This window comes from Galeopterus variegatus, unplaced genomic scaffold, assembly GCF_000696425.1.
Source record: "Galeopterus variegatus unplaced genomic scaffold, G_variegatus-3.0.2 Scaffold1912, whole genome shotgun sequence".
NCBI lineage: Eukaryota > Metazoa > Chordata > Mammalia > Dermoptera > Cynocephalidae > Galeopterus > Galeopterus variegatus.
The window spans coordinates 101,695-129,397 of NW_007728023.1; the positions used below are offsets into that span (position 1 = coordinate 101,695).

The following is a 27,703-nucleotide window of genomic DNA, read 5'->3' on the forward strand; positions in this document are numbered from 1 at the left end:
CCCCCAAATTTTCCCCCCCCCCCCCCCCAAATTTTACCTTTAGCCGATCTCCTGTGTTTCTTTGCACAGATACTGCGTTGCAGAGCAGAAGTAGCAAGGACTTTCCTGGTTGTCTTAGTGGTTTGTTTGTTATCTCCTGTTTTCAGTATATTCTTTCACTTTCATAGGTTCTATCTTAATACATCCTTGACATTTTTTTCTCCAGGATGTTAAGAGGAAGTCAAAGCTCCTTCAAGAGTGGGAAGGTAGGTAAGAAAAGATCCCATATCACCAGGCATCTCGGGAGATCTGTCCTCATGCTGGGTATGGTGCTTCTGCTGTGGATTGGATGTCCCCCCAAAGTTCATTGAGGCTTAATCCCCACTGGCAGTGTTAAGATTGTGGAAAATCCTATTATGGTAATTGAAGGGTGGGGCCTTGCAGAGGTGATTGGATTGTGAGAATCATGCCTAGCAAATGGATTGACCCATTCACTGTGTAATAAGTTCATGGTTTAAAGGTGGTCGTGGGTGTGGTTCTGAGGGCTTTAAAAGTAGATCGTGTGAGAAGCTCTTTCTCTCTGCACAGCCATCTGCCATGTGACACCCTATTTTGTTGTCATCATCCACCAACAAGGCCCTCACCAGATGTGTTCCCTGGATTTTGGACTTTCCAGCCTCCGAAACTGTAAGCAATAAATATTGTTTCTTCATAAATTAGCTAGTCTCAGGTATTTTGTTATAAGCAAAAGAAATGGACTGATACAGCTTCTATCAGACAAATGAAGGAGACCTGGGTATGTTCTCAAGGAAGGAGGCTGGCAAGCAAACGTTCATCCCCGAGCTTAAATGGTCTCACTCAGTTCTTACCAAACCCTGAAAAGCATTATCAGTATCTTTTCATAAACAGAAACCTGAAGCTCTAGTATTATCTTTCAATTCTATTTTTACACAAGCTTTTTGAAGTACCTTCATATTTATCTGATGGCCAATGAGTGGAGGATCTGTTCCTGTGGCTGATAGGCATTTGAGTTTCTTCTTTAAGTAGTCTGTTTCTATCCTTCGTCTGTATTCCAGTATGAGCCTTTTCTTTTTCTTATTGGTTTGAAGACTTTCTTTGTAGAAAGGAAGGGGGGGAAAAAGAGAGAAAGAGAGAGAAAGCTGAAGCTTGGTTTGAAAAATAAGCCCAGGTTTACTCTGCTACAGTGGAATTTAGCACTTGAAGTCAGGAAGCCTAGACTCCAAAAAATTGGAGCTTTTTACTCTACCCACAAAATATAGAAATATAGAAATGTAGAAGAGAAAAGGGCTTTGAAGTAGCTAGATGGGATTTCAAGCCTGGTTCTATTGCTGAACCCTTTGTGAGATTTTAGGTGCTGTACTGAACTCTGTAGAAAGGAGATATTAATGCCAACTTCACAGGGTTTTGTGAGAAATAAGTGAGGTAATGCATATAAAATTCTTGGCCCCCCTTAATTAATGGTAGGTATTATTAATACTTCCAGTGGATTTTAATCATAAAAAAGTGGGGGAAGTGTGGGTTTGGTGCGAATAGGAAGGAGCTGGACAAGACAAGAGGTTGAGGACCTACTCAATCTAGGATGTTAGAAGAGCAGAATAAAAGGAAGCTAAACCAAAAGTTGTTTACAAAAATAACTGTATAAGACAAGTAGGAAGGGAGATGTAAGAGGAGAGACTATTGTTTCTAGAGATACTGGCCACAAAAAAATTTTAAAAGCCCAACTCTATACTTGAGACTCTATGTTATTTAAACTTATTTTGGGTACATACTTAAATAAAATTAATATCTTTAAAAATCACTTGCTTGCCTAGCATTTCAAATTATAGAAAGGTGGCATCGTGGAGAGGATGTCTGAATGTAAAGCGAACTAATGCCTTGGAAAAAATAATGTCTGAATTTACATTTAATGTATACATCAATTTTGAAAAGAATTGTCATGTTTTAAATGTTGCGTCTTCTCTTCCATGAATATGGTACGTGTACATTTTCTTTAAATCATGTCTTTTTTATGTCCTTCAACAAGTTTTATAACTTTTTACAGAACTGAATTGCAGTTTTTATTAGGTCTATTGCTAGTAATGCTAGCTATTTTTGTTCCTAGTATGATTGGGATCATTTTTCCTACTGCATTTCTGGTGCTTAGGAAAGCAATTAAAAGAATGAACTAAACTTATGAGTATCATGCAGATATAGCTCTAAAACAATGAGCAAAATTCAAAATGAGAAACATGATATTATATCATTTGTGTAAGTTAAAATCAAACACAAAACAATATATATTGTTTATGGATACATATAAATATGTAAAAGTACGGGGGCAAACTATGCGAAATGATAGATATCAAATTGGTTTTAATGGTTGCTCCTGGGATGTGGGGATAAGTCATATAGTTAAACAGAACTTTAGTTTCATCTCTATTGCATTAGAAAGAAAAAAAAAGAAAGACAGAAAGAGAGGGAGAGAGGGAAAAAGGGAGGGAGGGAGAAAGCAAGGAAAGAAGGAAGAAAGGAAGGAAGGGAAGGAGGAGGAAAAAGAACCCAAAGCAAACATGACAATATGTCAGCAGTTGCTAATTCTGGATGGGGGAACTACAGGTATTTTCATTTTCTTTGTATTTTGCATTTCTTTCTCATCCCACCTAACCCTCCTGTACTAGGTTGGGCTGCCATAACAAAACACCACAGCTGGGTGGCTTAAGCAACAAAAAATTATTTTCTCCCAGTTTTGAAGGCTGGAAATCCAAGACCAAGTTGCCAACAGCGTTGGTTTCTGGGGAGATCTGTCTTTCGGCTTGAGGACTGCTGCCTTCTTGCTGTGTCCTCATGTGACCTTTTTTCTGTGCGCAAGGAGAGAGAGATCTCTAGTGTCTCTCCCTCTTCAATTCTTTTGAAAATTGACATATACATTCAGTGTAATTTAAATTTATAAGGACACTAGTCCTATCAGATTAGGTCCCCCTCTTATGACCTCATTTAACCTTAATTGCCTCCTTAAAGGCCCTATCTCCAAACAGTCACATGGGGGGGGGGGTGAGGGAGCACAATTTAGTCCACAACATCCCCTAGTGTTTTTAAAATAAAAATACTTTCAAGGAGTGAATCTTTCTTATGGCCTCTGTGACCAGGTTCCCTGCCTTCATGGATTATACACTTGAGCCCAATGTGACAACAGTGACGGATTACTACTACCCTGATGTCTTCTCAAGCCCCTGCGATGGGGAACTTACCCAGAGAGACAGCAAACTGCTTCTTGCCATCTTTTACTGCCTCCTGTTTGTATTCGGTCTTCTGGGAAACAGCCTGGTCATCCTGGTCCTTGTGGCCTGCAAGAAGCTGAGGAGCATCACAGACATATACCTCTTGAACCTGGCCCTGTCTGACCTGCTTTTTGTCTTCTCCTTCCCCTTTCTGACCCACTATCAGCTGGACCAGTGGGTGTTTGGGGTTGTAATGTGCAAGGTGGTCTCTGGCTTTTATTACATTGGCTTCTTCAGCAGCATGTTCTTCATCACCCTCATGAGTGTGGACAGGTACCTGGCTATTGTCCATGCCGTGTATGCCATAAAAGTGAGGACTGCCAGAATGGGCACAGCTCTGAGCCTGGCAGTGTGGCTGACTGCCATTATGGCCACCAGCCCATTGCTAGTGTTTTACCAGGTGGCCTCTGAAGATGGTGTTCTACAGTGTTACTCGTCTTACAATCAACAGACTTTGAAGTGGAAGATTTTCACCCACTTTGAAATGAACATCTTAGGCCTGTTAATCCCATTCACCATCCTTTTGTTCTGCTACATTAGCATCCTGCACCAGCTGAAGAGTTGCCAAAACCACAACAAGACCAAGGCTGTCAAGTTGGTGCTCATTGTGGTCATTGCATCTTTACTCTTCTGGGTCCCATTCAACACGGTCCTCTTCCTCGCCTCCCTGCACAACATGCACATCTTGGATGGATGTGTTGTGAGCCAGCGGCTGAATTATGCCACCCATGTCACAGAAACCATTTCCTTCACTCACTGCTGCGTGAACCCTGTTATCTATGCTTTCATGGGCGAGAAGTTCAAGAAACACCTCTCAGAAATGTTCCAGAAAAGTTACAGCCACATCTTCGCTTATATGGGAAGACAAATGCCCAGGGAGAGCCAGGAAAGGTCGTCATCTTTCTACCAGCACTCCTCCCGCTCCTCCAGCATAGACTACATTTTGTGAGGAGGGTACCTCAAAGCAGGCCTGGGCAGTCTTCCCCACTGCTCTCTACAGAGACAAAAATGCCTTATGTAGAACTCTGAAGCTACGTGAAAGGAAGGTCTTAGAACTTCTGTTACAGACACAAGACATGTTTTATGATATTTAATGAATTCCTACTATTGCAACTTAATCACAACTTTCAAAAACATTACTATTTTCTGGAAATAGTGTATTTCACTATTAAGTATAATGTTAGTAGTAGGGTTTTGTTTTTTTTAAATAAAAACAATCTTAACAGATTAAAGAAGTTTTCTTCTATTCTTAGTTTTCTTTCTTTCTTTTTTTTAAAAGATGACCAGTAAGGGGGTCTTAACACTTGACTTGGTGTTGTCAGCACCACATCTCCCAAGTGAGCCACAGGCTGGCCCCTATTCTTAGTTTTCTGACTGCCTTTATCAAATATGAATTTAAATTTTATCAAATGCTTTTTCCTTATCTATTGAGGTGATCATGTAGTTTTCCTCCATTATTCTGTTAATTTGATAAACTACATTGATTGATTTTCTTATCTTAAATCAACCTACATTTGCCTTGGGGGAAAAAATGGTGATCTTAATAAATAAGATCTTTTGGGGGGGGGGGGGTTGTATCCGTGTTCATGAGAGATACTGACCTTTAATTCTTCTTTTTTTATAATGTCCTGCTCAGGTTTGGCCTCCTAAAAAGTATTGGGAAGTATGTACTCCCTTTTTCTCTATTCTCTGAGAGTTTATGTAAAACTTTGATAGTATTTTCTCCTTAAGTGTTTGGTATAATTTATTAGTGAAGCCATCTGGAGTTTCTCTGTAGGAAGACTTCAAATTGTGCATTCAATTTTTTTGACAGAAACTATTCAGATTTTCTATTTTTGCTTGTCTCAGTTTTGGAAAGTTGTGATTTTTACGTAATTTTCCCACTATGTAAGTTGTTGTATAAAGTTGTCCGTAGTATCTTATAGTCTTTTTAATGCATGATGATCTGAACTAATGTCTCTTTTCAGTTCTGATATTAATAAATTGTATTTTTCTCTGGTTTTTTTTTTTAATCAGTGTTACAGGAATTATCAATTTTACTAATCTTTTCAAAGAACCACGTTTTGGCTTTAGTGATTCCTGCTTTTCTCTTTTCATTGACTTCTGCTCTTATCTTTATCTTATCTGCTTTTTTGGTGTGTAATTTACTCTTTTATTCTAGCTTCTTGAAATGGAATTTTGGATTATTGATTGCCAATATTTGTTTATTTCTGAAATATGTATTTAAAGCTACAAATTCCCTCTAGTATTGCTTTGGCTGTATCTTATAGATTTTAATATAATAGATTTTTATTATTTTTCAGTTTAAATTATTTTCTATTTCCATTGTGTCTTCTTTGAATCATGAGTTATTTAGAAAGTTTTAAATTTTCAAAGATTTGGAGATTTCTTTCTTTTTTTTTTTAATTTTTATTTTGTCAATATACAATGTAGTTGGTTATTATGGCCGATCACCGACCCCTCCCTCCCTCCTCCCTCTCCCCCCTCCCACCCAAGAATGTCCTTTCCGTTTGCTTGTTGTAACAACTTCAAAAGATTGTAGTTGTTATATCTACTTCACTGCCCCTCCCCGGATTTCTTTTTTGTGTGTGTATGTGAGTGAATTAATTAATTTATTTTTAGCTCCCACCAATAAGTGAGAACATGTGGTATTTCTTTTTCTCTGCCTGACTCGTTTCACTTAATATTATTCTCTCAAGGTCCATTCATGTTGTTGCAAATGGCAGTATTTCATTCGTTTTTATAGCTGAGTAGTATTCCATTGTGTAGGTATACCACATTTTCCGTATCCACTCATCCGATGATGGACATTTGGGCTGATTCCAACTCTTGGCTATTGTAAAAAGTGCTGCAATGAACATTGGGGAACAGGTATACCTTCAACTTGATGATTTCCATTCTTTTGGGTATATTCCCAGCAGTGGGAAAGCTGGGTCGTATGGTAGATCTATCTGCAACTGTTTGAGGAACCTAGATTTGGAGATTTCTAATCATCTTTATATTTTAATTTCTAGTTTGACTCCACTGTTATCAAAGAGCTTTGATATGCTTTCAGTTCTTTGAAATTTATTGAGAATTATATTATGATGCAGGATACGGCTTATTTCAGTAAATGTTCCATGAACATTTGGAAAGAACGGGTGTATTCTGCAGTTGTCAGCCATATCTGGTTAATCAGATTATTCAAGTCTTCTGTATCCCTGCTGACTTTTTCTATTTGTTTATTCTGCAAGTTACTGAGAGAGGTACAATTTGAGCATCCCTAATCCAATAACCTGAAATCCAAAATGCTCCAAAATCTGAAACTTTCTGAGAGCTGATATGACTCCACAAGAGGAAAATTTCGTACCTGACCTCATGTGATGGGTTGCAGTCAAAACTCAGGCACCAGCACACAGCTGATTCAGTGTCCCCAAGAGAAAAAGGAACTTCCCAGCCCTGTTCAACTGTGATAGATCTTTTCTGTGTACACCCATATTCCCCAAACAAACACGCCCACAAAGCGTAGTAAAATGGCAGATGTGCAGGCTGGATGCACCAAGGGCAGTAAGTTCCTAACCAAAATATAGCACCTTAGGTAGAGACTGAAAGCCTGCCATTGTTTGTTGTTTCTGTTGTCTAACAGCTTGACACAGGTATGCTGGTGATGCTACTGTACTGCTTAGTTACCCTGAGCACATTGTTTTCCACTGTATTAATGGTATGTCATATTTTTTACCATTAAGTTTTTATGTGCGAATAAATATAAGAAAATGATTGCTTTTCAGTAGCATATAAACAACCACAGACTGTCCACATAGGTGGCCGAGATAGTGACACCTTTGCTTTCTGATGATTCAATGTGCACGAACTCTGTTTCGTGCACAAAATGATTTAAAATATTGTATAAAATTACCTTCAGGCAATGTGTATAAGGTATATATAAAACATAAATGAATTTCATGTTTAGACTTGTGACCCATTCTCAAGATCTTATTATGTATATATGAATATTCCAAAATCCTGAGAGCATAGAACCAGCATGCATTCCAGGTGTGGACTATCTCTTGAGCTCAGTGGGGGAGGTGGGAGAGTGACACAGGAATAGAATCTCACACTCACATAATATTCCAGCATTGTTTATGTCCTTGTGCACATTGCCATAGCTGTCTCTAAGCAGTCCCTACACTTGGAGAGAGTTGGTTCATTTCAACCAGAAGCCCCAGAGTGCCGCTGCCTTTATTTTTAAAATCCAGTCTAATAATCTTTGTCTTTTAATTGGAGTATTTATTCCACTTAAATTTAATATAAATATATTGTGCAACAGCACAAAAGGCAGGAGGGGATAAATGGAGGAGTAAGTGGAGTTAAACATTTGTATAGTTCTTGCATTACTTGAGAAATGTTGAACTCCTAACTTAAGGTTCACTGCAAATAGGTTAGAGATAAGTATTGAAATTTCTAGGGTAACTAGTAAAAAAAGTACAAGGATATGAAACTAAAAATCTAGTGGAGGGAAGTAGAATTAGAATAATACTTGATTAATGCAAAAGAAGCCAGGAAAGGAACAAGAAACAGGAATAACAAATAGAAAACAAATAGTAAGATGGTAGAATTAAACCCAACAATGTCAATAACAGATATCAGTCCAAAGCTCTCACATCACTGAGTTGTTAACTCAATGAAACCTCCTACTTCTAAACTCCTTTTTAAAAAAATTAAGATAAAACTCACATAAGATTAACCATTTAAATCACTTTAAAGTATACAGTTCAGTGGCTTTTAGTACATTTACAGTGTCATGCAGCCATCAGGACTATCTAGTTCCAGAACTTTTTATCATCCCAAATAGAAACTACATACCCATTAAATGATTACTCCCTATTCTTTCTCCCCACACTCCACCCCAAGCACTAATCTGCTTTCTGTCTCTATGGATTTGCCTATTCTGGGTATTTCACATAAATAAAATCATACAACATGTGGCCTTTTGTGTCTGGCTTCTTTCATTTGGCAAAATGTTTTCAAGTCTAGACTCCTTTTTATGTGAACAAAATAAACCCCGACTCCCACCCTTGGTAGAATTGAACTAGGAATGCCAGACCATACTTTCCCTCAATTGAGGAAAAGTAAAAAAGATGGACAAAAATTTTAAGTAAAAAAAAAAAAAAAGAAAAAGAAAAAAAAAAAATATATATATATATATTTATCTTCAGTTGCTTGAAAATTAATGGATTATTATAAGATCTTGGAAAAGCCATAAATCCGGAGAGATGAACTTAAAATTTGGGTCTGTTTTTCCATTGGAGGTATTTGCCAATTTCAGAAGAGGCTTTTGCAAGGCTGAAAATCTGAGTAGCATTTTTGACTAACTCACAGGGGTAGGGAGATTAAAGCTGGACCCCAGAACATTCCACAAAAGGATACTGGTGAGAATCTTCTGTGTTAGGTTGGAATCCTGAGAGTTATACCTTAGGATTAGGGTTAGCCAGAAATAGAGCAGCCCTTGGGGGAAATGGAACCTAACTCCCAGTTAATTTAGGAATCAGTTTGAGGGAATCCCAGCTTGCTATTATCCCCAAGGAACCAGACAAAAATCAAACACTAATCCCCTCTGGAGGAAGATAATATCATCCTATGCCTCAATAATTTCTACAATTTTCCAAATATTTTCAAAAATTTATATTGTTTTTGGCACACAATTAAAATAACCAGGCACATAAAGAGATATGAGACCATAAGCAAGACAAGAAGCAACAGATAATAGGAGCAGAACTACAGAAGCATCAGAGACAGATGTGACAAAATGTAAATTTAAAAATAACTATGCTTTTTATGTTCCCTTAGATAAAAGAAAATTTTAAGAATTTTGGCAGAGATCTGGAAACCATAGTTTTTTAGAAAAGAAGATAGTATATTTTAAAGAACAAAATAGTAACTTTAAAACTGAAAAATAAAACAATTAAAATTAACTACTCTATGGACAGGGTTTTCAGCAGATTAGACACCACTAAGGAGAGAATTAGTGAACTGGGAGATAAGCAAGAAGAAAATATCCAGAATAAAGCTGGTTGGGGGGACCAAAAAAAGAAATAGAAAAATATAATAGAGAGGGTGAAAGACATAAAGCATAAGATGACAGAGTCTAATACGTTTTCAAGAGTTTGAAAAGGAGAATAAAGAAAGAATAAAAAAGAAATATTATTAGAAAATATAATGACTGAGAATCTCCCCACATTGAGGAAAAACATCAAGACAAATTCAAGAAGTCCTACAATCCCAAGTAGGATTTTAAAAAAACTTCACATGTAGGCATATCAAAAATTTGTGGAAACCAAAAACAGAAAGAACATTTTAATCTAGATTTTTTAAAAAACAATTATCTTCAAAGGAGCAGCAATTAAACTGAAAGCAGAATTCCTAATAGGAACAGCAAGAGCCAGTAGAAGAAATGACACCTTTAAAGAGCTAAAAGAAAATAACTATCAAACTAAAATTTCATATCCAGTGCAGATATCATTTAGGAATGATGGTAGCATAAAACATTTCATAATTCTTTCTAATGCAAAGTGTCAAGTATATGACCTTGGTGTAAGGAAAGAAGATGTCTTAAATGGGATTCAAAAATAATAAGTATAATAAATGGATTCTCCCCTGTAGCTTCCAGAAGGAATGTAGCCCTCATGACAACTTGATTTTAGCCTGGGGAGATCCATTTTGTACCTCTGACCTCCAGAACTGTAAGATAATAAATGTGTGTTTCTTTAAGTCACTAAAAAAAATATATATATAATAACAATAAAAGCTAACACTGAGAGAAAAATAAAACAAACAAACAAACCAATAGCCATAAACAAAATTTGACTGCATTGAAATTAAGAACTTCTGTTAATCAAAAAATAAAGTGGTAGATGCTACAATGTTCCACCAGACTCTCCTTCAGGAGTAAAGTACTTATTACTCCAGCTGCTGGGAAAGCCACCAGCAGACAATGCTCAACTCTCAGACCCTTTGGGGGTTACTTCATCTACCCCCTTCACAGGGTGGCCTGCATCCCATGATCAATCAACATGAAAGTATAAAGCCCTGGCTCCTCATTCCAACTTGGGATTGCTTTGAAAGACAGAGTGGGCTGAAGTTTCTGTTGAGACCACAGTGCAACTTGTTCCTCTGTGCAATCCTGCTTCCTTCTCTTCCTTCCCTTCCCCAGGTGTCAATACCAAAAGCATTTTCTAGTAGACTTCCTGCACACTAGTCTCCATCTCAGAATCTGCAAACCCAGCCTCCCACAGACACCATTCAGGAAGCGAACAAGCGATCCTCAGAATGAGAAGATTGGTGTGTGTGTGTGTGTGTGTGTGTGTGTGTGTGTGTGTGTGTGTGTGTGTGTGTCTGTAGCATGGTTTAATTTGTAAAGCAGAATCATTTGTTTTTGATTACAGTGTTCAACCTGCAAATTACATTCACCTCTTGGTAATGAAGAGGCACCCTGTCTCTTCCCTGGGCCAATTCACCTAGATAGAATGATTCCTGGGCAGCCCTTATCTATATGTCTGCCCTATGTATATATCTGCCCTCTTTCCTTTCTTACAATAATATGTAAACTCTCTCTTATCAAGAGTAACTGGAGAATGAGCTCTTTAGTTCAGCAGCATAGCCATATACAGCACAGACTTTTCAATGGATTTGATATATTCTGAACTCCAGATCAAGACTTCACATTATTTAACCTGTCTTTTGATGATCCCAAAGATACTTAAGAATCTGGCAGTGTCTTGGGGTCACTGATTGTCTCTAGATAGCACTAAAATTTTTAGAAAGTTTGCTAAGACTGTCCTAGGTATTCACTATAAAAAGAATTTATATGAATGAAATTTTGATATGCTGTAGGCTCAAAATAAACAGTGACCAGGTTCAAATACAAAGCCACAAGGTCTGGGGTAGGGGAATGCTGGATGCTTCTACAGGCCTAGCCATTCTGTATCAGAAAATTTTAAAGCCTATAAAGATAAAATACAGCTGAAAAATGAATCATAAAATTGCAAGAATAGATTGAGGAACTCTAGATTTTATAGAAAATATAAAATAAAACTACAAGATGTGACTAAGAGAAGTAAAAGTGCTAACACCCAGATAACTAGAGTCCAGGGGAAAGAAAGAGACAAACAAAAGGAGACATAAAAATTGAGGGAAAGAAATATTTAAATACGTAATGGAGATTTATCTTCCAAAGTTCAAGAAAGCCCAGATCGGCTGGAATGCCACAGTAATGGGAAGAGTGGGGTAAGATGAGAAGGAGCAGTACATGTCCAGCTTTGATGGTTTTGTAGGCCACATTGCAGGCCATGTTCAAAAATTGTTTTAGGTTTTTTTTCTTTTTCTCTTCTTTTTTTTTTTGGAGGAGGGTTACATTTTTTTATTGAGTATAATTTACATAAAGTGAAATTCACCCTTTGTCTGGTGAGGGAGGGTAACATGTTGCACAGCAGAAACACAGAAAGAACCTGAAAATCCTGAGTTTTGTTTCATACTACTCTTTAAGAAATGAGAGCACCCTCTGCTGGGGAAAGAAATAACTAGGGAAGACAGAAGATCTTGGGTTCTGAAGCCAGTGGGACACCAATTCCCATACACCAGCATGTGATGCAATCCTGTGGGATGTGGAAGAGGACCCAAGACTGAATTAAGATTTTTAAGGGCTCTAAATCCTGTCACCTCCCTTTCCTCTCATATTCCTGCCACCTTACTCTTTAATTTGGTTGAAACCAGATGGAGGTCCTACCTGAATGAATTTGCCCACCTTACCCCCTAAGCCTACCTGCTTCAACCATGGCTCTTTTGGAAGGGGTGGCAGACCTGTGTGGCTCAAGTCACCTGAACCTTGGGTATGATCATCTAGTACCCCGGTACTTTCCAATGGCTGAAACAGTTTTCAGATGGCTTCACTTTCTGTCAAAGCTGCTGGAGCCACCAAAGAAAACTAAACCAAAATTCAGACTGGCAGTGAACTTGAACAGTTAGCACGGATTTTTCAAAATACATTTATTTAGTTTAGAACAGATAACATTCTATTCTATTATTTATGTGCATAAGTGTGTTTAGGAGGTTATATGGGTAAATCGCTTAACAATGCCAATCATTTATAACAAGAATTTGTTTGTTGCCTGAAGTGCACATTGTTTAGTCCCTGGGCCCCTGAGGCAGAAACTGCTCAGGGCCTCTTGGAATCCTGGTAATGATATAGCAATAAAAGCCAGCTTTACAAATTTAGGGTTTAGATATCCTCCATGTATCATATATATATTGCTCTTTTTTTCAACTATTATATTTTTCATACTGGCACAGTGAGGCACTCAATATGTACTGAGTTGAAGTGATGAGAGCAGGAGGGATATGGGGAAAGGGACAAGGTACACTCACATTTTTAGGTACCTACTCACTTTAGGTACCTACTCAGAGCTTACCCAGAACTTTCTCACTTAATCTTGAAAGAGTCTTTCAAGATGATTATCGTTAACCCAAGGGGCTGCTAAACTGGAATCTCAGAGCAGGATGTCTCCAAAGCTGTGGCCTCTTCTTACCCCACCTCCTGCATTGGCTGGCAAGCCTACTGTGTGCTCACACATGCCCCATCTTGGCTGCCTCACCGCCTGGGGTAGAGCAACCCATGCTCTGGAGGACGCGGCTGCAAGTGCAGCCAGCCACATGGGAGGGGCCACCATGCCAGACACAGCAGGACTGGACCAGCTCTGTGGATGGTGTGAGTGGGGCAGGGGGCCTCTCTACCTTCTGCCAGACTGTTGCTGTCAGGGTTCTTCTCTCTCTGACCCTAGCAAAGACCATTTGGAATAGCCAACTGTGTTAGTCTGTTTCTCTTGCTTAATACTTGAAACTGGGTGATTTATAAAGAAAACAAAATTTATTGCTTACAGTTTCTGAGGCTGGGAAGTCCAAAGCCCAGGTAACACATCTGGTGGTGGCAACAGTGACTCAGGGGTCTCACATTGCAAGATGGTGGATACAGAGAGAGCAGAGAGAGAGTGCAAGAGAACAACTTCCTCAAGCACTGTCCTTTTAAAGCCCTCCAAACCACACCCATGACCATTATTTTTAATCCATTAACTAAGGCATGGTCCTGCAATCTAATCACCCTTCAAGGCACCACATTTCAATTACCATAATAGGATTTCCCACCCTCAACAATTACAGTGGGGATTAAGTTTCTAATATATGAAACTTGGGGGACACAATTCAAGCTTCAGTGAGTCTTTGGGGGGACATAATTCAATCCACTACACAAACCCTTGTGAAGCAGGACGCCAAGCTTTCCTGAGGGGACATTGTAAGGGATACATGAGAAGACTTGTCCTAGGCCCTGCTCCTTCACTTACAAGCTGGCCTGAACTAACCTCTCTGAGCTTCAGGGTGATCACTGGTTTGACAGGGCTGGTGAAGATGGTGATAGAGATGGCATGTGTCCTGCCTGTTCCATAGAACCGCCTGGTGTCCAATCTGTAACGAGAAACCCCCTTTGTGCAGATATAAAAGTTTATTATTAATATAATAAAAGTAAATGCCATATAGCCTTTTACTAGCTGTGTAACTTCGGGCAACTCATTTTACCTGTTCTTTGCTTCAGTTTCCTTACGTGTAAAATGAGGATAATAATAATGCCACTTCTGGTTTACGCGAGAGGGTTGCGCAGGGTTATGAAGTTGTGTTCTAATGCCACTTCTCACTCACTGACAAGCCGTACCACTAGTCACCTACGGTAGGATAGAAAGAATGGAGCTCTTTCCTGTATGTAGCTGTGTTTATGTGTGTGGTATGTTAAGAATATGTTTGTCAAGGAAAGGATGGAGAACTCTTCCAGGTTAAAGGAGACGAAAGAGACACGAGAACTCATGGAAATAAATATGTGATCCTAAATTAGTTCTGAATTGGGGAGAAAATGCTATGAAGGATAGTTTTGGGACAATTGGTAAAATTTGAATTTGGACTACATATGAGATTACATAAATATTAAAAGAGATAAAACAGACAAATACTTAGAACAGTCCTTGGGATATAGAAAACACAACAATTAGTGTTACCTGTCATTACCTATGGGATATAAGACCCATCTGTTTTGTTCACTGCTATAACCCCAGAGACTGGAACAGCCCCTGACACATAATATGTGCTTAATTAATATTTGTTGAATGAATGATGAACTGTGCCCCTGCAACAAGACAGAGTTAAGAACAAGGGTGAGGTGTTCAGAGCCATTTGTCCTCACAGGCAGGGACTAAGGGTGTTTTTCTCTAGTTCCTAGTCATTGTTGGTTACCCCAGTGACCTTCAGTCTGCAAAACATTCTAAGATTGATCCAATTGTTCCAGTCACCTAGTTAAAAAAGCAAAAATCTCTCTGGTATCTCCAAAAATTGAATGCATTTGTAACATATAAATCACAATTGCTCAATGTCCCTTCTAGTTCTGCTCTTCATTGTTTTGCCTGGTGAGAGAAGAGGTAGTGGCTTTGCTGCAGTCCTCTCTCTGCCCCTTAGGGGGCAGAGCCTCAGGCCAATGCTCACCTACTAGGAGAAAGGCTAGCCTTTGTGAGGAGGTTCAGCTGGCAGATCTCAGCTGCACGTCATGCTGCAGAGAGGTTTCAGGTGGCTGCTGGGGCACCGACATGCAGCACCCCTTCTCCGAGCCCTGGCTGGCCAGTACCAACCACCCAGGCCAGCCTGGATGCCATCCCAGCCTGTCACTGTGAGTATCCTCCCTGTTTGGCTAGGCCGGGCATAGAGTCCCAGAATGAGAGAGCTGAAAGAGGTCCTCAGTATCAACTGGTCTGCTGCTCTCCTTTGACAGATGAGGAAACTGAGGCCTGGAGATACAAGGCGCCCTGTCCAAGGCCACAGCAGTTATTGGCAGAATGGGGACTTAGGGCCAGGACTCCTGATTCTTGGAAGGTGCTCATTCCATGTGGTTCTACTATCCTCTGTTGAAGGGTGGGGCTCTCAAATGAGGATGCCGGGGCTTAGAGAGAGTATCTGGAGACCCCTCCACTCTTATTGATTCTAGTTTCTGTCAACCTTTTTCATATGGGAAAGTTGGGTTGGCAATCCCCAAAGTGAGCAGAGTCTAGGAAAGAAAATCTGAGCTGTGGCGGCTGGAGAGAAAGCAGTAATTACATTTTAATATCCACTCTTATTGATTCTAGTTTCTGTCAACCTTTTTCATATGGGAAAGTTGGGTTGGCAATTCCCAAAGTGAGCAGAGTCTAGGAAAGAAAATCTGAGCTGTGGCGGCTGGAGAGAAAGCAGTAATTACATTTTAATGAGTTATTTTTTGGACATAAAAAAAGAGAAAAAATAGTAGGCAAAATTAAAATTTAGTTGTGTGCAAATTAAGTGCTAATAAGTAGCATCAATTGGATATTTTCATGAGTAACTTCCTTCCAAATAGACTTGAGTCCAGGCTTTGTTTAATATGATCAGTGCTAGGAAAGAATTCTTTAGGATCATGCTATAGAAGGAGGGATTTTTCCTGTTGGATTTAGATGAAACTAACTTCTTGGAATGCTTGCTCTGGCCAGGTACTGAGCCAGGTATGTTCACATATCATCATCTCATGCAGTCCTCATGGCAAGCTGCAGGGTAGGTGGTGTTATTCTCATTTTACAGATTTGAAAACTGATGCTTGGAGTGGTTAAACTACAAGCAGCAGTAAGTGCAGTGTATTAATTGGAACAAGTTTTGAAGACTGAATTCAAATGCCTCTCTACCATCAACTAGCTCACAAAACAAAAAACAAAAACAAAAACAAAACCCTGCAGAAGGGTAGTAATGACTGTCATCATTCCTGGGCGTGAGGCTCCCCTCCCCCTTTAAGATCCTGTTTATAAATAATTTAAGAATCTGTATTTTTCTCACCTGTTTAGTTAGGGAAGGGCATATACAGGGAACTGAGTAAGCCAGATAAATGTACCAGAAAAAGTAGAAACTGTACCAAGAACAGGAAGGACTGATCTGCACCAGTGAATCCAAACAATAACCAGATAAGAAGGTACGAGAAGATGATGGATTATCAAAATTCCTGGGAGGAGGCCTGGCTGCCTGGACTCTCCTCTGTCTGCCAGAAGAGTCTTTGACTGAGTTTTTCAATTGTAATGGGACAGTAGGGAGATATAATTAAATAGTAAACAAGGTGAACTGTCTTGAAAGCAGAGCTTGGAGGACTTGGGGAGCAGGAGAGGCGGGTATGGAGAAGTTGGAATCTGAGAGTAAAGAGCTGGGAAATGACTGTGAATTGTAAAGCAGCCAGACTCCCCAGTGTCATTGAGGCTTGACCAGTTTGCAAGTTCTCCTGTGTAAATAGGATTCTTCTAACACGCAAATCTCACCCTTTTGTTCTCTTGCTTAAAAATCTTCAGGATAAAGCCTAAATTCTTTAATATGGCTAATTGGGCCCCAGGCTTTCTCTTTGGCCCCCTTCCTTGACATTCCTTCTCTCCCATTACTTGATAAGTTCTGAGAATCTGAGAAATGCTCTCTCTCATCTCTGGGCATTTGTACATGCTCTGGGTGAAAATAGGCCCCTCTATTAAATAAATGCTTGAATGAATGAGTCAAATTGGAATTGTACTAGGCAAAGTCCACCACATCTTTTGGATTTTCAGGTCTCAAGCAGCAACCATCTCCAGTCTGACATAAAGGATTATTCCCTCCCTAATGCCAGCTGGAGCCCTGTCATGGTGGGGCTGTATAATGAGTTCATGGAGAAGACTGTGGATGGGTCATGGACGAGACTTCCAGGCTGTTGGCGCTCTGTGCAATTCCTTAAAGAAAAAGACCTTGCTAGGATTGCTAAAGCCGTCCCTGGTATGTGCAAACCCCCTACACCAGGAGGGCTTAACCTGGGCTCAAGGGGAACTCTCAATACTTCATAACTGTTGGCAAAACTCTGCTTATGGATGTACACTTTCCTTAAGGAAATCTGTGCCCCAGCCCACCTCCCACCTCACCTGTGTGGCTTGCATTAGACTGAGAGTCAGGGCCAAGGCAGTCTGTTCACAGTGAACACGAATTCACATGATATTAGACCAGAAAAGGCACTTGGAGGCAACTTAGTTCAACCCCTTCATGTTAGAAGTGAGAAAACTGAGGCCTAGAGAAGACACAGTGAGTTTTCGGCAGAGACTGGACTAGCATCAGGAACTTGTGGCTCTTGGTTCAGTGCCCTCTCCACTCCTGGCATCTGTTTACACCTGCACACCCCACCTGGTCTCTTGTGTAAACCAGACAGGTTCAGTATGAGTGAGAAATTAGGGAGAGGAAGTCCAGGATTAATGGTCAGTGCCTTCACCTGGTGTACCCATGGCCAGGGGGATCATTAGTTATCTCAGGACACTTGAGGCCAGGAGCCAGAACCTGATGGGCACAGGACACTCGTTCCCTCTAGTGGTCACTTTGAGCTGAGCTTCTGAATGGGTGAGGAGAATGGGTGGCAGAAGATGGGATATGGCATGTAAGAGACAAGAGGGGCCAGCTAGAAGACTTCTAACTTCACATACCCGATCTGTCACTAGAAATTCTGCTTTGAGATTCTTGGCAGAAATCCAGATGTTTGATAAGTATTTAGGTTTTATATATTGGAGGCTTCACCCATGACTTCTAATTAAGGCCCATAAACCCTCCCCATCTCCCTTGGAGGTTGTTTTAGTCTATTTTGTGTTGCTATAACAGAATACCTGAGACTGGGTAATTTACAAAGAAAAGAGAAAGAAAGGAGGTTCATTTGGCTTACAATTCTGGGACAGCTGCCTCTGGCACAGGCCTCAGGCTGCTTCTACTCATGGTGGAAAGTGGCAGGTAGCCAGTGGGTATGAGCAGATCACATGGCGAGAGGACGGGAGGAGGGGGAGAGAGAGAGAGAGATAGAGTGGGAGGGAGAGAGAGAGAGAGTGAGAGAGAGAAAGAAGGTGCCAGTGTCCTTTAAACAATCAGCTCTTGCTGGAACTAATAGAGCGAGAACTCACTTACTACCCCCCTCCCCTAGGGAGAGCATTAATCCATTCATGAGGGATCTGCCCCCACGACTCAGTTTCCAACACTGCCACATTGGGGATCAAATTTCCACATGAGTTTTGGAGGGGACAACACATCCAAACGCCATCAGAGGTCATACTGTACAGACAAATCTCACTTAAATCCCAACATATGAGTTAGAGAAGACACATTTATTTATCGTACAGAAAGGGTTTTCTCCTGCTTATTCCTTGATCTGCTGAAATCAGTGCATTTCAGATGAGTATTTCTTACTCAGTTGACAGAAACAGCGGTATCCTGCTTTTTTTTTTTTTTGTCTTTTGTCTTTTTTCCGTGTCCGGCAACGGATCGCAACCCTCAGTGTTGCCCCCGTACCGGACCGGGGACCGGCAACGGGATTGCAACCCTCGGTGTTGCTCCCGCGCCTCGCTCAGCCAGTGAGCGGGAGCCGGTCTGTATGTGAGATCCGAACCCTCGGACGGGAGCGCCGCAGCGCTTCCCAAGCGGCGCACTATCCAGTGCGCCACCAGGCCGGCCCCGGTATCCTGCTTTTGTTGCTGGTTCATTCCTACTCCTTGACCCACCCACTGATAATCTTTTCCCCTCCCTGGAAACTGCTCTTCTCCTTCAGAGGGTTTTGGGGCCATTTCAGGAGGTACAGAGGGAATATTGCGGGCAGTGGGGTCTCCGGAGGACCTCCTCTGGTCAGGCGCTATCTGCCCTGGAGTTCTGCACCACGCCGAGGGTCAGACTCCAGCCTGAGGTCCCCCTCACAGATTCAACTCTTCTCTCTAGTCCAAATGATAGAAGACGCCCGCCTCTTTCTCAGAATTGCAGAAATGGAGAGACTTGGCTTTGAGTATGTCATCTTCCACAATGACTCAGAGAAGAAGTGTGTCTGCTTGTTCCAGCCTGGGCCCCTCCTGGAGGGGCTGCCTGGGTAAGGAATGGAGGGCAATCCCGGCCAGCAGCTCAAGTGGGCTTTTCCATGGCCAGAGTGCAGGGAGTGGGGTGAGAGGCCAGATGGTAGGTCTGTGGCTGCCTTCCGCAGGTTCTTGGCTACTGAAGTGCAGAGGAGCAAATGCCTCATTCTACTTTCTCCCTGGACAAGGAGTCACCCATCCAAGGCATGGCCTCTTTCTGTTAGGAAATTCTTCATCATTGATCTTCAGCCCCCTAACCTGCAGGGAACTACACAGTGGACATTAAAAATGAGAAGGGGGAAAAAAACTATCTTTGTTCCCTGGCTGGTATATACCAGACCCTGTGTGAGCTTTGGCTATGTAAATTGAATGCTCACAAAAAGTCTTAGAGGAGATATTACTTTATCCTGTTTTATAGATGAAGAAACAGGTGCCCCAAGTGGTTATGTGACAGAGGTCAGATGACTAGAAATGTGGGATTCAGAGTTAGGTTTTTCTGTTTTCACTGTACCATTCTATTCCCACCTGAGTCTAACCCAGGAAGGAGCACAAGAGCCATCAGAATTTGAGGTTGAGGCTGGTGGTGGGGTGGAGGGCTGCTTCTGCCACTTTGAGTGACTTCCCCTTTCTGAGCAGGTACAATTTGCTTTAGATGACTTCGCTTGTCTTCCCCTTGCATTTGTTTTGCTCTCACTTCTTGGCCCTACCCTGAGTGATGCAAGACTCTGGTCCTGGTTTGCAGGACCCATTCTGCATTTCACCTCACTAGTGCCTGGCCATGTGCAGTGGAGTGACTATTTCTTTCCCTCTCTCCCCTCATCTGACTTTGCAGGATTGTCCATGGTGGTGCACTGGGGACCATGATAGACACCACACTTTTCATGACGGCATATAACAGCGCCAATGCAGTCTTTACAGGGACAATGACCATCACCTTCAAAAGGTCTGTTTCCTTGCATGGGTTCAAGTTAGGAGTAAGCTGGTATGAGATTATTCCATGTGTTATGATGGAAAATACGGGTTCATACAGCAAGCCTGACTGCAAAGAGGAGTTTCTACTTTTGATTTTCACATGGACCCATCTAAACTTTTCAGATGTTCCTTTTTCATCTAAGGACAAGGTCACAGCTTATAGATGGCTTACGTGTTCAGACATAGAAATATTCTGCATAGAATGATAATGAGCTATTTTTGGCCACCTCTGGTTTAGAGAAAGCCAGCCAAGTTGCCTGTAAATATTTAACTCAGTCCACAAATAATTACTGAGCCCTTACTATAATGATAATTCCTTGCATTTGATTAGCCTTTAAGAAATACTTCCATACACATCATTTCATTTGATCTTTACAATAATCCTGGGAGGTGGGTAATATTATCTCCAAGTTCACAGATAAGGAAGCTGAGGTGAATACACGGCTAGCAGGTGACAAAGCCAGGATTAATGCAGGAATCACTGCCTGATTCCAAAGTCAACTTTCTTTGTACAATGCAACTCTCCCTCAGTCTCTCGAGGACAGACAAGGATGAGCAGGATGTTCCAAAGACAGGAAACAAGGTATTTAAGTCAGGGGTATATATATGATATCAGGATGAATCTCTTGACCATTAGGTTGAAAACTCTTCTGCAGGGGCTGATGCTGCAGTCTTGAGGCAGAATTTCTTCTTCCTCGGGAAAGCCTCAATTTTGTTCTTAAGTCCTTTTAACTGATTGGATGAGGCCCATCCAGATTACTAAAGGTAGTCTCCTTCACTTAAAGTCAACTGACTGTAGATGTTAACGACATCTACAAATACCTTCACAGCAACACCTAGATTGGTGCTTAATTGAAAAACTGGGTACTATAGCCTGGTTGATTTGACATAAAACTGACCATCACACCGGGATGCTTGCTGATAAATAGATGGAGCCATTCTGCAAAAAACCTTCCACACATGGGTGGAGGAGCTACTTGATGTTAGTCAAACTGCGAGTGGGGCCTGCTCACCCCTGTGGACGATTCAGACCAGTCAGGACCGGGGAGAACTGTGACCAGAAAGTATGTGCTTATGTTTATAAACTTTTAGCCAAAAGTTATGTGTGTTTCCTCATTGGGAAGACAGGAGGAAAACAAGAGGAGTGTGTTCTTTCCAGAAGATGGGGAGCTGATTGGTTTGTGAAAATGTTGATGGAGTGATTTGTGGCTTTCATATGATGACGAAACAAATCGCCACATCATGTGGTCTTGCCTTATAGCTCATCTTTCCTTCATTGCCCCCCATAACTGGGCCCTTGGAGTTGAAACTGAGGACCCCCGCTCTGGCAGGGACACAGGCCACCTGCAGAGTCATTACCGCCTCCCTCAGAGCCCAGCCCACAAGCGGCTCTAACTCACTGCTCTCTCATAGCCCGGTTATCCTCGGCTCAGTGGTGAGGCTAGAGGCAAAGGTCACTGGCGCAGAAGGAAGAAAGGTGTTCCTCTTTTGTGAAGCCCAAAGCAGTGACAGGACCACCCTCTTTGCTGAAGCTTCTGGTAAAGTCATTAGAGTTCTCTTTCTCTTCTCTGCTGTTTATGCCCATCTGTGTGATCAGGCTCAGAGAGTGGCTTCCCCCACTGCTGAAGGCAGTGCCCTTGGGGACTATTAGGCTGCTCTTTCAGACTGTGTGTGTTCGGGGTGGGAGGGGACGTTCAAATGTAGAGACCACTAGGCACAGAAGGGCTTATGAAGATGGGCAGAGTGGGTGGGTGGTGGCAGCAGAGTGCGCATGGTATCTCCCCTCCCAACCTCCAACTAGTTTCCAAAAGCTAAATGTGGGCTCATTACTTTGGCATCTGTAGAAAAGGGAATTTAGATATTTACAGAAGCAGCTCTGGCTCCAGGCAGGCAGAAAGATCTGGCTGAGTCGATGTTCCTGAAAGCATGGAGAGTGATTCACCTGTGTGCTCTTCACCACTCCAGCCATCTTCTTCCAAATGAAGTGACACGGATCCAAGGCACTGCAAGGCTCATCTCTTCCGGCCCTGCTGGGCGAAGCAACAGGAAACCAAAGCCTCCATTGGAGCAGATTCCTTCTCTTTCATTCACCTTTGGCCTCTGTACCAGTACTTTAGCCCTTTCCTTCTTGGATGTTGGAAATGCCTCTAAGCATCAAAGCTTGCTGTGAATAAAGTTTTAAGAGGAAGTTGTTTATCCAAATTGATATATGTGCATTTCTTCCTGGATAGAGAATGTCTGCAATCCTTGGGATGGGAAAGCATCATGTGACCTGAACATCCAATCCAGAAAACGAAGGCTGCATTAGGTCTTTGAGGGACTCAACCTGTAATTTGTGGAGGTGGGGTTGGGATGGGGGGAGAGGATTAGGTCATAGCAGCCAAATCACCTTCCACTGACTGTAGATAAATTAGAGAAGGCTTGCTTGATGTTAATGACTCTGTTCTGAATTAAAGTCATACATAATGTTTTCACCAGATATTTTTTCTTTCATTTTAAAAATTCACTCCTCTAAGCCCTGCCATTAAGTAAGTACTGCTCCAAAACCCCAGGGTTTGATTTTTGTATTGGCCAGCCGCCAAAACCCACCCCCCCAAAAACCAACCCCCCCCCCACAAAAACGGCTCATAAGCTGATGAGTAATGCTCCTCTCACATGATCATTATATATCTCTGCACCACCACGAACATCTAGGGGGGAAAAGGGGGAGAGAAAAAGGTCTGTGGGCTCCAGGGTTGTGAATGTGTCAGGAAGGGATATGGAGACAGAAGCCCAGCCGCAGCTGCTCTTGAAAGCCAGCCCGTTTCTTGAGCCCAGAGCCAAACAGGTGTACCTGCGAGTAGGAGCAGGCTTTCACTCTAGGTTCCATCTCTGCTTCCACCCCTCGAGTGGCCAAAAGCAGCCCCCGATAGGCCAACCCACGATTTCTCAAAACTAGGAATTCTTGCTTATGGGAGGGAGAATTAGGTCTTCCTAAATTTTCAGCTTAGTCATCAACGTTGCACAAAGAAAATGAGCCCTATAGCTCAGAACAAGGGGAAGCAAAGCAAAGCATTCAATCACCAGGTAGGTTCATATTTTTAAGTGTTTATGCATTCCTTAATCCCCCTGGGGATAAAGGGCCCACCTCCTTGCCTATTCTATGTGATTCGGCAGCACAGGAATGAAGCCTTAAAAAATAGCATCTTGCTCCCTAAATAATCAGTTTCTCTTCTGGCCTTGATTTCCTAGGTGAAGAATGGATGGTGTAGGGTAGTGAAGGCTGTAGTTACAATAAGCTTGGACTTTATTCTGCAGATAACCAGTGCCACTGATAGCGTGTGCCTGCGTTTTTCAACAGGACTGTCAGGATCCCAGCAGTAGTACTTTTCCACGGAAACATAAAATTAATTATATATTTCACCCAACCCAATATATCCCAAATATCATTTCAACATGTAATAATATAAAAAGTATTAATGAGATCTTCTGTTTTATGTCTTAGATATCCCGTGGTGTGGTTTACACATACAGTAGTCCTGCCAAATCAATAAAATTGTGTTTAACAAGAAAACATTCCACACTGCTTCAGTTTTCAATGTAAATGAATTACATTTAAATAAAATTTAAAATTCAGTTCTTCATTCCACCAGCCACACTTGAGGTGCTCAGTAGCCACAGATGGCGAGTGGCCGCCGTACTGGGCACAGCGGGTCTCCACTGCAAATACGTTCAGATGTCCCACCCAGGCGGACGCCCCGTTGCGCTCCGGGCGCAAGGAACCGCAGACCCTGAAGTTCTGGGCGTTTCCGCCAGGGGGTACGAAGAACATCCAAACCAGGCGCGTGACGAGCGTCCTTCCCCGGAAGCCAAGTCCCCCTTCTATCCAGCTGCTCCAGCTTTCTCCGTCCCAGGAGACACAGAACCTTGCTCCTCAGGTGCCGGAGTGTGCGGCGGGGCGGGATGAGGAGCGGAGCCGCGGGGTCTGCGGCGCGGGTGAAGAGCGGCGAGTAGTCCCGAAAAGGATCGGTAGACGCCGGGAGCAACGCGCGGGCCGTGGTGCGCGGGGCTGGATCCCCGGCCGCCGGGTGCCTGCGGGCGCCGACGCCACAGAGCCCCCGGTTTAAACGCGTCTCCCGGCTACGGCCATCCCTCCGCCTCTCCTCCTGGGTCGCCAGGGCCGGGCCTGAGCGCCCACCGACAGCACCCTGGGCCGAGCGCGCTCTCGGGCCTCCTCTCCAATGATTCAGGAGTCACGCCCCGCGCTGCTGCAGCCCCAAGATGTCGGAGACACGGTGGAGACGCTCATGGTGAGCAAACTGCCGGGAGGAGAAGTCGGGCGTTGCGGCCCGGAAAGGGGGATTCGGGTGGTTGCTGTGGGTCAGCGACGCTCGGGGGACCTTTTCTGCGCCCCGGCTGCGCGGAGGGTTGGGATGTGGCGGGAGAGAGGGAGTTTGACTACGGGAATTTAAAAGGGGCGGGGGCAGGGAAGAGGGGAGCCGTAGACCAACCCTTGGGACAGGCGAGCGGAGGTCCCACTGCCGGATAGCGTCCGGGTGGAGCACGGCAGAACTGCCGGGGCCGGGGACGGAGGGGCGTGTCGGGGGAAGGTGCCCGCGCGGCCTCTACGAGGTCCGTGCGCCACCGGTCGTTGCTTTGAGTAGATGCCTGAGTGACGGAGGTGGGAGGCACCTGGCCGGTGCTTTGGACGATCGCAAGGCCCGGTAATAGCGCCGAGCCTGAGAAGCCATCAGAGCTCTAGCGAGCTGGCCCAGGACCGCCGTGCGCCTGTGGGCCATGCCAGAGGCCACCTTCTGGGTCCCCGCCTCGCGGCCCGCTGACCCGGCTCCCCGTCCGCGTCCGGATTGGCTGCCGCGGGGCCGCCGGGCCTCTATTGGTGGAGGTGGGGCGGAGGCGGGGCCACGCCGGCGCGCCCCTGGAGGTTGGTCTGGCTGAGGCCTTGCGCGTGGTAGGTGGCGGCGGGTGCGGTCCCGAGCGCCCAGGGTTCACTGCGGCCGCCGCTTTCCCTCTGATGTCTACCTCGCGGTGGGTGGGGGCGGAATAGGCTTTTTTCTTCTTCTTCTTTTCTTTTTTAAATCCTTACAGGCGGCGGCCGCTCTGCATTGACATCTTTGAAAACGCCCCTACTTTTCTTCCTTTCTGGGGCCTCCAGCTCTCGTTTCCAGATTTTGAATTGGAGTTAGGATTTTTTTTTTAAGGGGAGTAGGAATTGCTTGTGGAACCACTTTGCAAACTATTTAAGTGCTCCTTTGTGTTTATCTGTATTACTGTTTGTTTTTGGCCTCCCTTCTTACCCTTAAAAAAACTGGATTATTCATTGTATTTACCTTGAATATCGTTGTTATTTTTAAAACAATTCAGTCCACTCTCAAAGACGTGCCATCCATCACTGACAAAATCTTAAGACCATTCAATATTACCTAGGTTTTGTTTGTTTGTTCTTGACTTTTAGAGGTTATTCTACTGTTGCTATCTATTTAGCATCTGTTCTCTGCTAATGGACTTGAAAAATCACAAAGTTAAAAAAGTTGCGGGCTATATTCAACAAGGATTTATTGAGCCTATAATATGCCCAAGCACTGTAATGTGAAAATAAAGACATTAAGAAGATAATTTCTGCAATCTGGGGTGGGTGGTAGGTCAAGGAATAATACCTGTGGGAGCCCCAGGGAAGCAGCACGGAGGAGAGCTGCTCACAAGCTGTGACTACAGGTCATTCCCGTAGCCTTGCTGGAGCTGGGGGAGATTAACCTATCCCAGGATGGGGCATGCAGGGCCCACTGAGCCTTATCCTATGGAACTGTGCTCAAGGGAGAGCCCTGTGCAGATTTCCTGTTAGATGATAAAATTCATTTATCACTGTTGAACACCTACTGTGCACCGGGTTCCATGGTTAGAAGTGAGAGGAAGACAGCGAGTCCTCCATTATGGCCGAAGAAGGAGGATGAGAGCATAGACCATAAAGGTGAGAAGGGGCCATGTGATCCATGAGAGGCCTTGCAAGCCACCAGTTTCTACTTTATCTTGAGAGGAATATGGAGCAATTAAAGGGTATTGGTTTGGGTTCTTAAAATTTTAATTCAATGAGTTTTAATGACACATTTATGTAGTACTTTGTAGTCTTCAATGTATTTATCACTACTTGGGGGCAAGCCAAGGAAATGGAGACTTGGAAGGGCAGCCAGAGAAGGAGAGAAGGAGAGAGAAAGCAAAAGCCAAAAGGAGAGGCGGTCAGTTCTATGGAATGCTCCAGAGGCCAAGTAAGATGAGGATAGGGACAGGAAAGGGGGCCTGGGGTATGGCAAGTCCTTGGTGAGCCCTCAGAAACCACCTTAGAAGAGGAGATTAGCTGGATAGCCAACTGCGGGGGCCTGAGGAGTGACTGGCACAGAGGGAGTGGGGATGGTGTAGTGTCAGGCTGGGAGACGAAGGTTTTGGAGCATGTTTCTCAGCAGAAGAGAAGAGGCCGATGAAAAGGAAAGGCGCAGTGTGTAAGGAAGCAAGGCTCATTGATGCCGCAAAGTCTAGGGTGGGCTGAGAAACACAGAACTCATCGGAATATTGGCTAGCAGAAGAGGAGGGCGCCTTTGGGGGAGAGGGAGTTGGGCGCCAATATAGAGCTGTTGAAATATACATGCTTCTCTTCGTTTTACCTGTTGGCTTATTAAACCGCCCTTTGGTACTCCAGAAGCTATTGGAATGTGGTTGTAAGCTCCAGTATTTAATTACCTGAATCTACTTAGTCCTTCCCAACAGTCTTTTAAGTAATTCTGGTAAAAACTTGCTTTTTTGGTGGCCTTTGGAGTGATCTTTCTTCTCTGTGAAACAAATACCACAGATAACAAACAGTTCAGTTGTGGGTAAGTAGTTCATGTGATGTGTATAAGAAGAAGCTTTAAATTCATTTTAATAATGTTTTGGGGCTACAGTGTATTGTTTATTAAAGAATATTAGTGCAAATGCCACATAATGGGGGAAGAGAAGGTCTTTTGGATGGAATTTGCCAAGTGTCTCCGTCGTAGAATAGGGCTTTTCTTCCTGGTTGAACTTTTTAAAGTGCCTTTTCACAGTCATTGTGATTTGCTGGGTTCTGGGGCCCTGAAAAGAGGATGATGTGCTGTCATGGTAGCACCAGTGCTGGGAGCTGAGGCTCCTGGAATGTGCTTGGGGGCAGCACATTTAGTTTTTGAAGGAGTGCTGTCCTTCTGGGTGGTGCCTGTAGTTTAGCCAGCATGTGTAACGAGTGCATGGGTTGAAGGAGGGGCAGCGAACCCAGGAGTGGCTACTGGTCTACAGAGCTGGCTGTGATCTGCTAGGTCCCAGTGAGATGGGAAGGTGTAAGACAAGGGAAAAGTTTCAAACGAAGGAAATTCATAGCTTATACAGGAAGTGACTGAGCTTAAGGTTTCATTTGCTTTGGCTTGCTCCTATAAATATTTACTGGCTCTAAAGCCAAAATAACCTGGAAACTAATAGTTCAGAGTTAAAACATTATGTTCAATTGATTTTGTTTTTAGAAAGATAAAGAGATGACTA

General features: G+C 43.0%; 3 protein-coding genes across 3 annotated transcripts in view; all 3 read left to right on the forward strand.

The window, feature by feature from the left end:
- The window catches only part of CCR8 (chemokine (C-C motif) receptor 8), a 24,704-nt gene extending 20,314 nt beyond the window's left edge, over positions 1-4,390 (forward strand). Inside the window, exon 2 of the mRNA XM_008579556.1 lies at positions 3,126-4,390. Coding sequence (XP_008577778.1) covers positions 3,139-4,206 — 1,068 coding nt within the window. The 5' untranslated portion in view covers positions 3,126-3,138 and the 3' untranslated portion in view covers positions 4,207-4,390. The remainder of the gene's footprint in view (positions 1-3,125) is intronic.
- Positions 4,391-14,879: 10,489 nt separating this feature from the next.
- LOC103596009 (acyl-coenzyme A thioesterase THEM5-like) lies at positions 14,880-22,369 on the forward strand. The gene is made up of 6 exons (XM_008579557.1): positions 14,880-14,991; positions 16,904-17,105; positions 19,068-19,212; positions 20,028-20,138; positions 21,581-21,705; positions 22,133-22,369. The coding sequence occupies exons 1-6, from the start codon at positions 14,971-14,973 to the stop codon at positions 22,153-22,155; spliced, it is 627 nt and encodes a 208-aa protein (XP_008577779.1). The 5' UTR covers positions 14,880-14,970; the 3' UTR covers positions 22,156-22,369.
- Positions 22,370-23,773: 1,404 nt separating this feature from the next.
- The window catches only part of SLC25A38 (solute carrier family 25, member 38), a 16,490-nt gene continuing 12,560 nt past the window's right edge, over positions 23,774-27,703 (forward strand). Inside the window, exon 1 of the mRNA XM_008579565.1 lies at positions 23,774-24,456. Within this exon, the coding sequence (XP_008577787.1) occupies positions 24,388-24,456 (69 nt within the window). The 5' untranslated portion in view covers positions 23,774-24,387. The remainder of the gene's footprint in view (positions 24,457-27,703) is intronic.